At 47.9% G+C, this 16,208-nt stretch overlaps 1 protein-coding gene across 1 annotated transcript in view; it reads left to right on the top strand.

Annotated features, from left to right (window-relative positions):
* Positions 1 to 671: 671 nt before the first annotated feature.
* DCPS (decapping enzyme, scavenger) overlaps positions 672 to 16,208 on the top strand; it is a 58,464-nt gene continuing 42,927 nt past the window's right edge. Inside the window, exons 1-2 of the mRNA XM_054005836.1 lie at positions 672 to 863; positions 12,027 to 12,195. Of these exons, the coding sequence (XP_053861811.1) occupies positions 672 to 863; positions 12,027 to 12,195 (361 nt within the window). The remainder of the gene's footprint in view (positions 864 to 12,026; positions 12,196 to 16,208) is intronic.

The raw sequence follows: 16,208 nt of genomic DNA on the forward strand, positions 1-16,208 counted from the left end.
CTAAACCAGCACTTAATGGTTTGCTTTACAATGTACACTGCTTTGCCGTGCATTTGAAACACTGAAATGTCCCAATGCATCCTGAAGTCCAGGGCACGTGTGCATGGGCCATGCAAACCGGTAGATTTGAACAAAAACACTTATTTGCTGGTTGGAGCAAACCCCTGGCTGGGTGGAGATACGGGCGGAACAAGAGAGATGGTCACAAGTGCTGCTTGGCTTTTGGGCGAACTTGTATTTTTGGGCAATGTTCCCCACCCAAAACCCGGGCAGGGCAGTGGCTTCCTGCACCCGAGGGTGGGGTTCGGTGTCCTGATTTTATAGGGACAGTCCCGATATTTGGGGCTTTGTCTTACATAGGCACCCCACTCCCCTGTCCCGGTTTTTCACACTTGCTGTCTGGTCACCCTAGGCTGGGCTTCTGGGCCCTGTTGCCCTGGCCCCTGCAGGCCACGCACGGGTGGGTGCCCTGTGCAGCCACCTGCCCCTCCACGCTGTCTTGATTGTTACGTCTTCCAGTGAATGGAAGCGTCCATCCAAATCCCCCCCCCCCGCCCCATTTTCCCAGTGGTTCCTTCCAGTAGCAGCCCCAGCCCAGCAGGGGGAGCTCTCTGCGGGGGGGTGTCTAGGGGGCTGAGTCCTCCCGCCTCTACCCACTCTAGTCGCGGCGCATGCGCACTCCCTCAGCAGTTACAGTGATGGCGGAGGCCACCGGCGCGAAGAGGAAGCGTGAGGGAGCGGAGGAGTCGGCCGAGCCCCCGGGAGGCGGCGGCGGCGGCGGCTCATTCCCCTTGGCCGAGCTCTGCGTACGCAGGGTGCTCAGGGAGTCTGCGCGAGACAAGGCCATTTTCCTGCACGGGCAGGTAAGGGGGGAATGGGCTGTACCACTCTGGCCTCGGGGAGAGAGGGAATGGGGGCGGTACCACTCTGATCGGGGGGGAGGGGGTTGGTGACGGAGGGGGCGGTACTACTCTGATCGGGGGCGGTACCACTCTCACCTGGGGGGTATTGGTGAAGGGGGGCGGGTGCCATCGCTCTGACCGGGGGGGGGGATAGGTGAAGGGGGGGGCGGGTGCCATCGCTCTGACCCGGGGGGGGGGGATTGGTGAAGGGGGGCGGGTGCCATCGCTCTGACCCGGGGGGGGGGATTGGTGAAGGGGGGCGGGTGCCATCGCTCTGACCCGGGGGGGGGGATTGGTGAAGGGGGGCGGGTGCCATCGCTCTGACCCGGGGGGGGGGGAATAGGTGAAGGGGGGCGGGTGCCATCGCTCTGACCCGGGGGGGGGGATTGGTGAAGGGGGGCGGGTGCCATCGCTCTGACCTGGGGAGGGGGAATTGGTGAAGGGGGGCGGGTGCCATCGCTCTGACCCGGGGGATGAGGGGTTGGTGAAGAGGGGCAGGTGCCATTGCTCTGACGGGGAGGGGGGGATAGGTGAAGGGGGGCGGGTGCCATCGCTCTGACTGGGGGGGGGCGGAGATTGGTGATGGGGGGGCAGGTGCCATTGCTCTGACCAGGTGAGGGGGGGGGAGATTGGTGAAGGGGGGCGGGTGCCATCGCTCTGACCCGGGGGATGAGGGGTTGGTGAAGAGGGGCAGGTGCCATTGCTCTGACGGGGAGGGGGGGATAGGTGAAGGGGGGCGGGTGCCATCGCTCTGACCTGGGGAGGGGGAATTGGTGAAGGGGGGGCATTGCTCTGAGCCAAGGAGGTTGCTGGAGGTCATGTCCATGGGGTGATTGTCCTGCCCCACAATCTTTCCTGATAAAGTCCCTGTTCCTTCTTTTTACCCTCTGTGCAGGGGAGGGACAGATGGGGCGGGGCACCTCCCATGGCAGGGCCCCCCCAGTGCTTGCCTTGCCATGTCCTGGGGAAAGGACCCCAAGTCTCTGGCTCTTGTAGACTCCCTCCTTTCTCTTGCCTGTTCGTGGGGTCACTTGGGCTCTTCCAACCACCCTTCCCATCCCCAACCTTCTTGGAAGCCTGTTTTCCCCATGGAAGCACTAGCACCTGCTAGTTATACCCGGACAGCTGGGAGACTTGGCTTCTTCGCCCAGCCCTGGCACTTGGTGGTTAAAAACTGCCCTGAGTTTCTTTAAAAAAATCCATTTCCCTCCTTGTTTGGTACATGTGAAATATCAGGATCTTGCTTCCCTTTGCTTGCCGGAAGACTAAGGCCTGGTGTACACTTAAAAGATAGATCAACTTAACTACGTCTCTCAGGAATGTGACAAATTTCATGCCCAGAATGCCATAGTTATGTTGACCTACCCCCAGTTTAGACACAGCTAGGTTGATAGAAGAATTCTTCTGTCAAGCTCGCTACCGCCTCTCAAAGAGGTGGAGTAACTAAATTGAAGGAAAAATCACTTTCTTCGGCGTAGGAAGCGTCTGCACTATGGCGGTACAGCTTCAGCACTGCTGGTGTAGTCGCTGTAGTGTAGACATGGCCTTAGGTGAGAGTGTTGCAGCCTCTGAACAGTGACATCACAAGTGCTGTAATCTTAGTTGAGACCCCCGCAATGATGGATGGAGGGGAGAAATGCTAATTCTTAGAAGCAAGAGCATACTTTAGACTTCATAAAAGGCACAAATGACTCTTTCCACTTTGCAGTTCATTTTTAAGCTGTTTTTATCTTTGTCTCTAACCCTCTTTTGTACTGACATAGTTACTTCAGCTGAGGAAGAGAAATCATGTTCTTTTCTCCTTGCTTCATTAGTGTTGGGTGGGTTTTGATGTCTTCTGCTCCCTCTGGAGAAAGGAATCAGTGTATGGTTTGTGTGCTGTTGACATAGTAATAAACCGTAAATCAGTGAATATAAAATGAATTGTAGTGTCACTTTAAAAGTATTATGGGTGTTTGTAGGGGACATAGCTTGGTTTTCTCCCACTCTGTTTCCCAAGGGATAAGATGAGTAATGCATATACAATGGCACCCGCCTCCCTCCCTCCCCCTTCACCAGTAGTCTGCACGTTTTTGAGGTTGAAGCAATTCCTAAAACTGTTAAGCCAGCCTTGGCTGGCTTTGAATTCCTTCTCATCAGAAGGCTGTCCCTCTTCGGCGGGAGGTTTGAACAACGCGTAGAGGCTAAGAGCCTTTTCTCGCACCATGTTGCCATCGATAGGCACACGTTTACTGTTCATGTCTTCCAGCCATAAGTTTAATGCCTTTTCAGTCTTCGCTAAAGTCTTATCACGCACCTGGGTTGTCACCTTAGCAGTTACTGGAGCACTTGATGCCACGGCTTGACGAATTTCTCTCTCTCGAATCTTGATGGCACGGATGCTAGATTCGTTGTGGCCATATTTACGTGCCATGTTGGAGACCGACATACTGTCTCTCAGTAAGTCCAACACAGCCAAATTTTCCTCCAGCGTTGGAACAGATCACTGTTTCTTCGGTTGAGCACCAGATGAAGTAGTTGGCTTGCGTTTAGGGGCCAGGTTGTACGAAAAATACGTACCTTTAAACACTAGAATCACACTCAGCGTGGTGAGATGCTCACACTATGAGAGGCATGCAGGAACTGAGACCGACTGAGGGAACAGCAGATTCACGTCTCCCATCTCACGCTCACCCCGGGACATACACTCATTGCGCGCGTATAGTTGAATTTGTGTAAGTTAAATGCGCGCATGATGCGACTCCACTGTACATAATCGCCGAAGGGAAATGGTAGGAGCCACATTGCCTAGGCTCTTAAAAACTAGGCTGGAGAAAAGACTTAAAAATATTTTGCAGGGTACAATCTTGCCTTTGTCCCCAGATCAGATGGACTGGATGAACTAATGGGTCTTTTGCACTTTTATGTTGTGATGCTGTAGATTTTTCACTGGGTTACAATTTGCCATAGCTGATGCCTGCAGTGCTTGTTAATATATTTTCCAGCCCTCTTCTCAGTTCTCTGCTTGGTAGTGACGTGCTGGAATTGCATTCCTTCTGTGCTCTGGGTGAGGGTGTCTCTCTCTCTCTTTTTTTTTTTTTTTTTAAAGGAGATCTCAATCCAATTTCCATTATTAAAATTATCCAAGTAAATCAAATCCTTCTGTCATGCCCAGTAAATCCCTGGAATGTAAGAAGCATGGAGCAAATAACTTTAAAAAATAAATAAATAAAAATAAAAGTGGCGTGAGCTTCAAACCATATGAGGAAAGCACCTCTGGTTCTGTGTTTTAATGAGCAAGATAGTCAGCATGGGCGCTGATTCGCCTCTGAAGCCTGAGGAGAGCCGGAGAGGGCAGGACTGCATCATCTCATGATTTCCGCAGCTCCTTGCTTGAAACACACATGAGCAGAAGCAAGATCCACCAACCTGGTTTTCTTGTGAAGATTTATTACTGCTGTGTGTGCCTGGTTTGAGCTTGGAAAGGAATTTGGGCTGACTTGGGCAGAAAGAGGAAATGGCAATCATTCTGGTTGTAACATTCTCACTAGCTGTGTGAGTGGATTAGTTGGACTGGGGACTCCTTGCCTCAGCAGTAATAATTATAAATGGCCGTTTCGCCCAAGAATCACAAAGTGTTTTGCAAGCTTTAAGGAAGCTTTATAACACCTCGGGGAAGCAGGTCTGTTCATTTTCCAGATGATCAGACTGCAGTGCGGGGGGTTAAGTGAGGTGGCCATGGCACCCCAGGAGTTTTGAGTCCCAATCCTGTGATCTAACCACTAGATCATCCACCTTTCCTCAAATCACATGGTACTGAGAGAGTCATCATCATAGAAGGAAGCACACTGTTTGTCCAGTCAAATTGGGGGAGGGCAGTATGGAGGAAATGAATTGGGCTTTAGACTGACTTTTTTTTAAGCCTGGTCACTACAGAATCTGAATATCTTTTATATCTTTGTGACCCCATTGTCTTCAGTGGAGTTACTCCTGCCTGGCACTGGTACGAGAGGTCAGATTTGGGTTCTAGGTATGGAAATCCATTGTACTCATACTGATTCAAATTCAGCCCTGCCGTGAGCAGGTGCAGTTCTCATTGAAGTCACATGGAGCTGTACACCTGCTTACCACCAGGAATGAAACTAGCCCCAGGAGTGCTGGGGACAGTTAGTGGGTAAGAGAGGGGTTGCTTTTTCGTATTCCATCCTAGTATTGTTTCTGCTTTTCATCCCTTCAGAATGTATGCTACCCTTCTTTTCCAGACCTACTGAATGTCAAGTTGGTGCTAGATATGCTGTTTCTTCCATTGATACCACCCTTCACATCACGGTTGATTTGACCTAGAGCTGTCTTTGGTCTGGAGTTTAAGTATTTTGTAAAATGGTCTCTCTCTCTCCTCTGCATATAGTAAATGTTTCTGTGTGAAGTCTGTCTGAAACCTAGGTTCTGCTGAGATGATGCTTATGATTTTCAGCATGAGCAGACTCCAACGTAACTAATTCCAGTACTGAACAATACGAAAGAGCGGAATACAGATCCCCTACCACAGTCCCTTGGCTGCCTCTTTTGTAATTTCTTTACAGAGTAACTGAACCCTGAAGAAAAACAAGTTTTCAAAAGTGCCAGCCAAAAAGCAATCTCCCATTTGTGAGTCCTCTGAGGCCATCCTTCCTGCTGCTGCATTGTGCTAGATTCAAAGGAGATCGTGCTAGGGCAGCGGGAAGGTCATGTCAATCCTTCTCATTCTTGTTTTCATTCTCCCCCAAAGCCCTTTCAAACTCCTAGTCTTCGGCACAAGTGCAGGGTAAGGAAAACTGCCCCCAAAGGGGAGTTTTATTATTATTTACAAATTGTTAATTTGGGGCAACTCTACAGTGCTCTGAATGTGAAATTAGAGACAGGCAAAGAATCGGAATTGATCAAGAAGAAGCGGAAACAGTTTTCGCTTCTCTTATGCATGTGCAAGGCAGGAGGTGTTAAATAAACGCCCAGGATGCTGTAACAGGGTGGCAGAGCTCTTCCGTTGCCCCACCCTATTAGTAGGTGTTTGAAGCCTGCAAGGAAATGCTGACTAATTCCTGCTGACTCCCCGGGCCAGGTGTAGCTTGTTAATTCCACCCTGGCTTTAAGGGAGGTGGAAAAGGCCCTTTGGGCAGTGGGATGTAGGGACGAGAAGTTCTAAAGGACCCTTTGGAACTTCCAAGCCTGGAAGCAAACTTGGGCTGAGGCTTTTATGTCGTTAGGTTTGTTGTTCAATCCATTCGTGTGTGTGTGTGTGTGTTGTACCTGTGCAGCATGTATGGCTTTTGTTTTGGAGGAATGCCACCCGCTGACAGATGTCTAGAATATAGAGCGAGATCCTTGAGTACAGCAGTGAGAAAATGCTCATCTCGGGCATTGGCACTCTCACTGAAGGACTGTCTGGATATGTGGACTTCCTACTCAGACCCTACGCCACCAGCACTCCCAGCTATCTCCGTGACACCACAGATTTCCTGAGGAAACTACAATGCATTGGTGACCTCCCAGAAAACACCATCCTAGCCACCATGGATGTAGAGGCTCTCTACACAAACATCCCACATACAGATGGAATACAAGCTGTCAGGAACAGTATCCCTGATGATGACACAGCACAACTTATTGCTGAGCTCTGTGACTTTATCCTCACGCACAATTATTTCAAATTTGGTGACAATATATACCTCCAGACCAGTGGCACCGCTATGGGCACCCACATGGCCCCACAATATGCCAACATTTTTATGGATGACCTGGAACAACGCTTCCTCAGCTCCCGTCCACTCATGCCCCTTCTCTACCTACGCTATATTGATGACATCTTCATCATCTGGACCCATGGGAAGGAGGCCCTGGAAGAATTCCACCATGCTTTCAACAGCTTCCACCCCACCATCAACCTCAGCCTGGACCAATCTACACGGGAGGTCCACTTCCTGGACACCACCGTACAAATAAGCGATGGCCACATTAACACCACCCTATACCGAAAACCCACCGACCGCTACACCTACCTTCATGCCTCCAGCTTCCACCCCGGTCACACCACACGATCCATCGTCTACAGCCAAGCACTGAGGTACAATCGCATCTGCTCCAACCCCTCAGACAGAGACCAACACCTACAAGATCTTCACCAAGCATTCTCAAAACTACGATACCCACACAGGGAAATAAAGAAACAAATCAACAGAGCCAGACGTGTACCCAGAAGCCTCCTGCTACAAGACAGGCCCAGAAGAGAAACCAACAGAACTCCACTGGCCATCACCTACAGTCCTCAGCTTAAACCTCTCCAACGCATCATCAGTGATCTACAACCCATCCTGGACAATGATCCCTCACTTTCACAGACCTTGGGAGGCAGGCCAGTCCTCGCCCACAGACAACCTGCCAACCTTAAGCATATTCTCACCAGCAACCACGCACCGCACCATAACAACTCTAACTCAGGAACCAACCCATGCAACAAACCTCGATGCCAACTCTGCCCACATATCTACACCAGCAACACCATCACTGGACCTAACCAGATCAGCTACAACATCACCGGCTCATTCACCTGCACGTCCACCAATGTTATATATGCCATCATATGCCAGCAATGCCCCTCTGCTATGTACATTGGCCAAACTGGACAGTCACTACGCAAGAGGATAAATGGACACAAGTCAGATATCAGGAATGGCAATATACAAAAACCTGTAGGAGAACACTTCAACCTCCCTGGCCACACAATAGCAGATGTAAAGGTTGCCATCTTGCAGCAAAAAAACTTCAGGACCAGACTCCAAAGAGAAACTGCTGAGCTCCAGTTCATTTGCAAATTTGACACCATCAGATCAGGATTAAACAAAGACTGTGAATGGCTATCCAACTACAGAAACAGTTTCTCCTCCCTTGGTGTTCACACCTCAACTGCTAGCAGAGCACCTCACCCTCCCTGATTGAACTAACCTCGTTATCTCCACACTGATATATACCTGCCTCTGGAGATTTCCATTACTTGCATCTGAAGAAGTGAGGTTCTTACCCACGAAAGCTTATGCTCCCAGTACTTCTGTTAGTCTCAAAGGTGCCACAGGACCCTCTGTTGCTTCTTACGACAATTATGTTAACTCACTAGATGGTGGGTACTATGTAAATAAGGGGTAATGCTTTCAAAAGCAGCCACCTCTTGTTTTCACAGGTAATTTACGTGCCTTTGTGAGGTTTACCCAAGGAGGACAATAATACGTACAACAGGTTTGTTCCTTACGAGGTGGCTGTAAGATTCCATCTGGCAAAATCCAGAAGACCTGGCCCCAAATCTTCATAACACCCTGAAAAGCTCAATGAAACCTACTAGAATATGGTTGCAAGCCAGGTGAAATGGTTTTCTTCAGCAGACAGTCAGCAGGATCGTGCTCTTTGTGGCTAGGTGTTGCCCACTTCCAACTACTATGGAGTGTTACATGATCCTCTCTAAGCAATGTTGGACATAGAAAGGGAGACACAAATTACCAGCCCCTCTCTGAACCACTATGGGAAACTCTTCCTTTCCTCTGTGTCCTTCTGCTCAGGAATTCCCACTATCCTGACACTTGCAAGTCACTGCTTGAATCTAATTGTGTCCCCCAGTCCTGAAATCTATAGCATTACTTGCCCAGTTAGGTCTGCACTCTCCCATTCACTTTTGTTAGTGGAAATTGACTGTTGCTTGGGTTGCATTTGGTTAGTTCCTCAGGTCTCTTTTTTTCCTAAGTGAATTCAGTACTAGTAAACGATGCTGGATTGATGAGTGAATTCAGTACTAGTAAACGATGCTGGATTGACAGCTGTGAAGTCCATCCACCCACAATATGTTCAGTACAGGCAAGAGCAGTATTAGCTTCCATAGTTACTGTCCCAGCTGGCCCAGTTTGTCTCCCCCGCCCCTTACCTGAAGGGAATCTCCCATGGGATCACAAGAGGAGTTCAGTCTTCATGAGCCATTTGAACCCCAGTCTCTGAACCCTACAACCCCAGTTGAGTTGGCTTGTGTGGTGGGGAATTTGCCTATGAGATGTTGATTCCCCCACACACAACCGACCTCCAGCTTTGTCACTAAACAGCCTTCCCTTCCAACCCAGGCTGGATTCACACCTGGGACTGAGAAGTGCAAAGCCCCAGGCTGCTCAGATCTATATAAGCGAGCCATGTGCTACTTGATCATTCAGATCCACATACTCCCAGTGGTATGAAGCCAGCTAGGGACATGCCTGAGATTCCATCTGGCAAAATCCAGAAGACCTGGCCCCAAACCTTCAAACAAGCTTTCGCTTTTTAACACCCTGAATAGTCTCTGCCTTTGACTAGTGACAGACTTCAAAACTGAGTGGAGGGAGGGAAGTGAATATGTTTTAAAAAAATAGCCCCATTAAACTAGCCTTATTAAAATGTCTTTCCATTGAGAGACTTCTTTTCACGATAAGTTTAAGCATGTTAGAGTGGCTCAACAATTGCTTTTAAGTCTGGTGCTGTCCAAATCCAGTTTACTGTGCTGTGAAGCAGGCAAATATTGGAGTGGGGCGATTGCAATTGGTCTCGGTAACAAAGCATCGGAAACCTATCTAAAGCCTTAGATTATTTTTCTTATTAGCATATCTATTGCTTTTGGCCTGAAGATCAGTTTTTCATGTTTAAAATGAAATTGAATTGCAAACTAGCTGGTAACTCAAACGCTGTAAATAAGACGGATGGACTTGCCACTCAGGGGCCATAAAATGGGAAATTTGTAAGTACTCTTTTAATTCAACTTTTACAGCCATACAGCCGCCAGAAAAGGTCTGACTGTAGCTCACAGCTCAGTATATAAGCTTGGTATACTATTGGGTTAGTCCTTATCGTCTGCAGTAAATCCACCTTTGAGAGAACTGAGGCAGATGAAGAAGTGTCAGGAAATTGCAAAGTGTCTCATAATTTCAAAGCAGCATGTTAATGTTGGATGAATAAATCCTTTAGAAGAGAGGACTAGAGTTTATTAGGTTCCATGGGCCAAATTCAGGCAGTAGGTCATGGGTCAAATTAGACATTGTAAGTGGGTGTAAGGGTGTGTGAGTTAGAATAATTTACATATTGAGGGTGTGAGTTAAGGTGTCTTAAGTCTGGGAAAGTGAAGGACGTTAGCTTAATGCTTCTTGCATCCTCCTATTGGTTTGCCCTCCTTATTACATCCCTCTCTTCTCGTCCCTTGGCATGTAAATTACCCCAGCTTAGACTTGCTCGCTGTTCTGCAACTTACCTCACCTGACACAACACCTCTGAATAAATCTGTGCCATCTCTCAAAGTGATGATACAGGAATTTGGGCCTGTACCTAATTACTGCATAACCAGGAACAAAGCAGAAGTGTGGCAAGAGCTGGGTCTAACCATCGCATCCCATCACCTGAACTACACAGCTCACACCCATCTTAAATTCTTGGATGGGATGTGGTAAAGGCCTGAGTTTTCTGGGGATCCCATGAAATGGTACATAAAGCAGGTGGTATTCCCACTCTGCTCCAGACGAAGTCTGTAAGGTCAAACTCACCGCCTTCTTGGGATGTGGCTTTATTAACAAAGTAACTGATAATACAATACAAGTTTCATCCCAGGCCTTTCCCCCCCCCCCCCCTTTCTGGTTTGGCTGTTTCTTCAAAGGGGTCTCTGTCCCAGACCCTATATCCTTCTACCCAGCAACCCAGTTCCACCTCCTTTATATATGGAATGGAATCAAGGATATCACGAGTCAGTAGAAAACAGTCAGCATCTCTCTGTGGGGTTCCAACATCTGCTAACAGGCTGAGACAGCCGTACCACCCACCACCTGTGACAGAACTTCCTTACTCAGCCCCAAATTCACATAACAAATGGAAGACTTAAAAGGAAGCTGGATGGCGTATTCCCTTAGTTGCCCAGGGCAAACATTCTTTGAAAAACGCCTGCTCCCTTGAGCATTCAGTAGGTGAGTATTTGTGCATCTGTTTTGTGTGTTAGCTGCTGATGCATCTGATGACTCTGTCACAGTTCAGGGCGACTGCTACTGCACTTCCTTTCAGTGGTCCAGCCATGGCACCCTCTCTCAGGCTTCCAGTCCCCAGCTGTTGCCTGTCTTGGGTGGAGACCCATGTCTCTCTCCCTTCAGACCGAGGTATTCCCAGGCGGCACAGTTCCCTGCCTTCTCTGTGTTATGCGCAGCAGAGGCAGGCAGTCCAAGCACATCTGCTTGCTTTCTCTTCAGAGACCGATAACAGAGTGATTGCTACAGTTACAGGTTACCACACAGAGTTTTCTAAGCGGGCCTAGACTATTCTTAAGGTTAAAAGTGTTAGAGAAACCAGTTAAAAGAACAATAAAAGAACCTACACACATGCTAATAAGCTTACCAGAGTTCATCCCAATTCTTACTTGGGTTATGGTGGGATAAGTTCTCCTCTCTACCCCCACACGCTAGGTGAGTCCTTGGGGTTACAGTTCATCTCACCGCTTCAGCACACCCATGACAAGTTCAGTCCACCCTTTTGTACAGATCAGGGGTCTTTGACGTGGAGTTTCCAGAAGCAGATAATTAGTATACAGACCGTATCTCCAAAGGGTGGCTTGGGAGAGGGAGAATTTGCATTCCCCTCACCTCAAGGCATTTCCTACGGAAATTCACATCACACATGTAGTACCAAAAAGATCTTTGACTTCCCTGTGCCTTTCAGAGATAGCATTAATGTTATCTTCCTGCTAAAGAAGTGCCATTCAATCTCTCACTAGTACATAAACATTTGCATTTCCAATACAATGTACCCCAAAGGTATTAAGTTTAAATCGGTAAGGTTTAACTTCATCCAGTAAAGTTCAATCAGCATATTACAGGGTATTGCCAGTCTGTCACAGCCTCCACTTCTCTCCCTTACATAGCTCTCACATCCTCTTCAGAGTGAAGAACAGTATCTGCAGGTTAAATGGCCAGAGGCAAGTATGCTGCTGGTTGTTAGCAGGTGAGCTCTCCATCCTGTTGATGGGAAGTGGCCAATGCTAGGAAGCTGTGTGGCTACTGCAGTGATGGGGGGTATATAAGTGCCGAGTTAGGATAAATTTGATGTATGCCGGCTGATCTTGACCTCTAACTCTAGGTGAATGAAGCCTCTGGTGATGCAAAGGATGCTGTAGTGATCCTGGAGAAAACTCCCTTCCAGGAGGAAAGCATCTCCGACCTGCTGAAGAAACACACGAGGTTGAAGCTCCAGATGTCCAATGATATCTACAGCACCTACCACCTGTACCCACCGCCGCAGCTGAGTGGTAAGCAGATAAAATGTGTGGAAACTCTCTGACACCTGGTAACCTAAAGAACCATGGTGCCTAGGGTGCAGTGGGGGCTTCCCTTGTCTTAGTCAACATATTTGTGTGTTTTGGGAGGAGTGTGGGTCCAGTGTTACTGCTGTGCTGTGGTGAGGGGAAGAGAACCAGAGTGCTAGGATACCTCACCCTGTAGTTAACCATGTGGCTTAGCTGATAAAGCTCTGACTCTGAATGTGCCATCTCTCCCTCTGTCAATAGGGCTAATGATACTTATCCATTTCTGAAGATGAGGCCATTGATGGGAGACTGTATATAATGCAAGCTATTACTACGTTTGGAGAATTCCTTGCATCCATACCCAGAAAATAATCTTTATGCTGGTTCTTTTGATACAGTCGAATCCCCACCACAATTTAATAGATAGCAGCAAACCTGGAGGGGATGGAAAAGAGAGGGAGAGATGGCACAAACCAAAGAACATGGATGCTTATCCATTCCCACATTCTCTCTTTCACTTGTACACAACCTTGGGTTCCTTGTCCTGCATTAGGACGTCACAAATAACCTTTGTGGAGTTGTTAACCTTTCCTGTGACAGCCTCCTCTCATTCTCGGACAACATCTCACATTTTCTTTTTGTTGGGCTAACGTTTTCTTGTAGGACAGGCAAGTAACATGCCAGCAGTGGGACTATAGATGCGTGTGACCTTGAATGTCTGGTGCACATGGGCACCTGGGTTTATCTCCCTTTTTGTCTGCTTTGTAGTGATTTCACTCTTTCATGCATAACTGGTGAATAGTCAAATGACCTAGGTCAGGAATTTCACCATCTCCCGATGGCTATGAAGCCTCTGTTTTTCCTAGGGAAGGAGGGACAGTTTAGTGCAATAAGGGGATTTGTGGAGGAATTTGCACTAGCCTAATCAGTAAGTCACCAATCTGTTTTTGGCGTTTCAAATGCCCCTTTCAAGGTAGTATCTAAGCATCAGTTACAGAATTGAGATTTGCATTGAGCTTGTTTATAAGGAACCCAGCTCTTCATCATGCCCAGGTTCAGTGGCTTGGAGTTGGAGTTTCCTGCTCCCTCCCCTCTTGTTCTCTCTCCTTTGTTACTGTGGGAAGGCTTTTTTCCAAAGGGTGTTTGGCACCAGGTTTGGGAGAAACATCTCTGAGCTGGTCTCAAAGACACTGATTTTAGAACCACAAATTCTTTCTCTGACACTGACTAGGATCAAACATGCTGTCCAGTTTCAATCCATTAACTGTGTAAAACTTGTACCATACAGCAGGTAGCTATAAATAGGAAACTTTTACCTTCCCATGATGTCACATCCTAATAGTAGGAAAATGCATTAGTTCATTGCAAGAAAGTATGATAAGGTGATTGTTCCTGTTGTCCAACATAAAGAGAGCATTACAGAGGCTGCTGTCTGCATCAGATCCTTTGCACGGTTACCATTCAATAATTCAAAGGAAGCTTGCTTTGTAGCTTGGTATTGTTTGGCAGTGCTTTTGAGTTGTCTGTTTCAGTGGGTGATGAGATGCCGTGATTTCCACAAGGTGGCATCGTTGCATTAGAATGCCAGAATCTCTCTCCATAGTAATAATACTGAGTAATGGGAAACCTTAGGCACTGGGATTTGATTTCTCTTTTACCATCTTGCTACAGCAGCGTATAACTTTATCATCGGTGTGATGGCAGCAGTATTATTCTTCTAGATTTATATCAGGCCCAGGACCTTGTATTTAGTGGTCTAAGAATATATTTGAAGGAAAAAAAAAACAAAACCCAACCTCAAATGGCTCTAGTTAACCCTCAGACGTATTAATAAAATTCTTGCCCCTCACATGCCTGGTTGTCCAATCTCGGTGACAACCCATTACTGAAAATAAAATAGAGGCCTGTGAAAAAGAGCAGGCCTTGCATTGTCACCTGAACAGCACCAAATTCCAGCTTTGGAGGAACCATTGCAGGGAGCGAGTTCTACTGGTGCAAGGAAGCCATGTCTCGGTCACAATGGATCGAGCCTTCTAAAATGCCATGTATTACATAGACTAGACACCTGTGATAAAAAAGTAATTACATGGATGCTCACCTCTTACAGCAGGACCAACACCTGCTATAGTTCAGGTGTGGTGCTGGACCGAGGCCTAGCATGTGAACAGTTGACGATTTGCCTTGGGTGTGTAGTTTTGATGCCATGAACTCCTAAGTTGTAATCTCTGCTCTGCCACTGTCTCCTTTGTAGCTGTAGGCAACTCACTTCACTGTCCTACCTCAGTCTGCCCATCTGTGAAATGGGGATAATATCTTCCTATGGGCATGTTGTGAGGAATAGTTCGTGTATATAACCCATCTGAGGTCCTTGGATGGAAGGGTCGGTAAAAGCACAAGGGGAGGGAAAGTAGTTCAAGTTTGTAAAGTGCTTTGACACTATAAAAAGTAAAATGGAAATACTTGAGTGAGAGATCCCCTAGGCACTGCAGGAAGCAGTGTTGGTGACTCAGTAATAAGTGTTCTTCCCTCTGAATCATAAAAAACAAATGCCCCACATGATTTGGGGCCTTGTGGTAGCAGTGGCATCATTCTTCAGCTGCAATGTAAAACCCCAAACCCTGCTGATTTCTGGCTACTAAAGATCCCATAGAAGGCCCTTTTTGTTGCAGTGTCCTGACTAGATTCCCAACCCAGATAATTCCGTTCTGCCTCCCTGAATTTCCCCTGATCTTGCAGTTGGCAATGGGATTCTTCATCTCCTGACCTAAATTATGTAGAGCTGTAATATGCTTTGTAACAGCTGCTATGTTTTACCCCAGAATTGGCTGCGTTTCTCTGATTACACTGTAAAATGATTCCTATTGATAAAGGGCTTTGGGGTGGGCGGTGCCATATAAATGATAAATTGATATTTGAAGCTTGAAATGATGTGGACAGTTTCCTGAACCAGCTTTTTCTGATGTGAATAATTTACAGCATGCACATGTGAGACAGAGGGAAACTTGGCCATTTGGTTTAACCTCTCCCAGGCCAGGTTGCTCTAGCATGCTGACAAGACCTAACGAAAGGAAACGTTTCTGTTTCATACGGGCTGCAATCAGTGCAAAGGGAAAAGTTTGCTCCCCTATCAAAACTACATGCTGTGGCCATTCGGGACCTGTATTTAGTGTCCAGTAGAGCGCCAGTGGCCATAGAAGGTAGGAGTTTATTTACAGCATTAAAATACATTAATGACATCAAATGGCAAAGTGGAGAAAAATTAAACCAAAGCTAAGCCAAATCAGTGCATCCTAGCCCGAAGGCCACTAGATCCAGCCTATGAATTAGAAAGCACGAGGGAGTTCCAAAGGCAATGGTGAGAGAAACCTAAGGCCAGGGGTGAAAGTAAGACGGTATGGGCCGGTATGGCGTACCGGTAAAAGGTAGCCAGACGTACCTGAAAAAGGTAGCCACCAGTACCAGCCCATACTGCTGACTTTAACGTCGCTGCCCCTTTTGCACCCCCCATCGGTGGCCCTGCTGGGTCCCTACCAGCAGCAACGACCCGGCAGGGACGCTGATGGGAGGGTGCAAAAGGGGCAGTGAATGTCGCTGCCCCTTTTACCCGCCTGGCCGCCGCCGACAGGGGTGGGGGAGGGCAGGGCAAAAGAAGTAGCTGCCCCGGAGCCACGATTTAAAAGGGCCTGGGGCTCTGAGTCCTTTAAATCACCGCTGGAGCCCTGGGCAGCGCAGGCCAGGGAGCTCAGATGGACTGGTTGGGACACTGACCCCCCCCCAGCCCCGCCCCTTCCACCCGAGGTCCCGCCCCTTCCGGGGGGGCCAGAGCAGCCCTGTACTGGTAAGAGCTCTATTTTACTTTCACCCCTGCCTAAGGCTGCCCCCGGAGACTCTTAGCCTAGAAACCCTCCAGACTGTCTTAAATGCCACAGTAGAATATAAGGGGAAAGATGGGCTTCCTAGATAATAAGGCCTGGGGCCACTAAAAGCTTTATAGAAAATTACTGAACCCTTGAGCT

This window comes from Malaclemys terrapin, chromosome 15 (assembly GCF_027887155.1).
Source record: "Malaclemys terrapin pileata isolate rMalTer1 chromosome 15, rMalTer1.hap1, whole genome shotgun sequence".
Taxonomy (NCBI): Eukaryota; Metazoa; Chordata; order Testudines; family Emydidae; genus Malaclemys; species Malaclemys terrapin.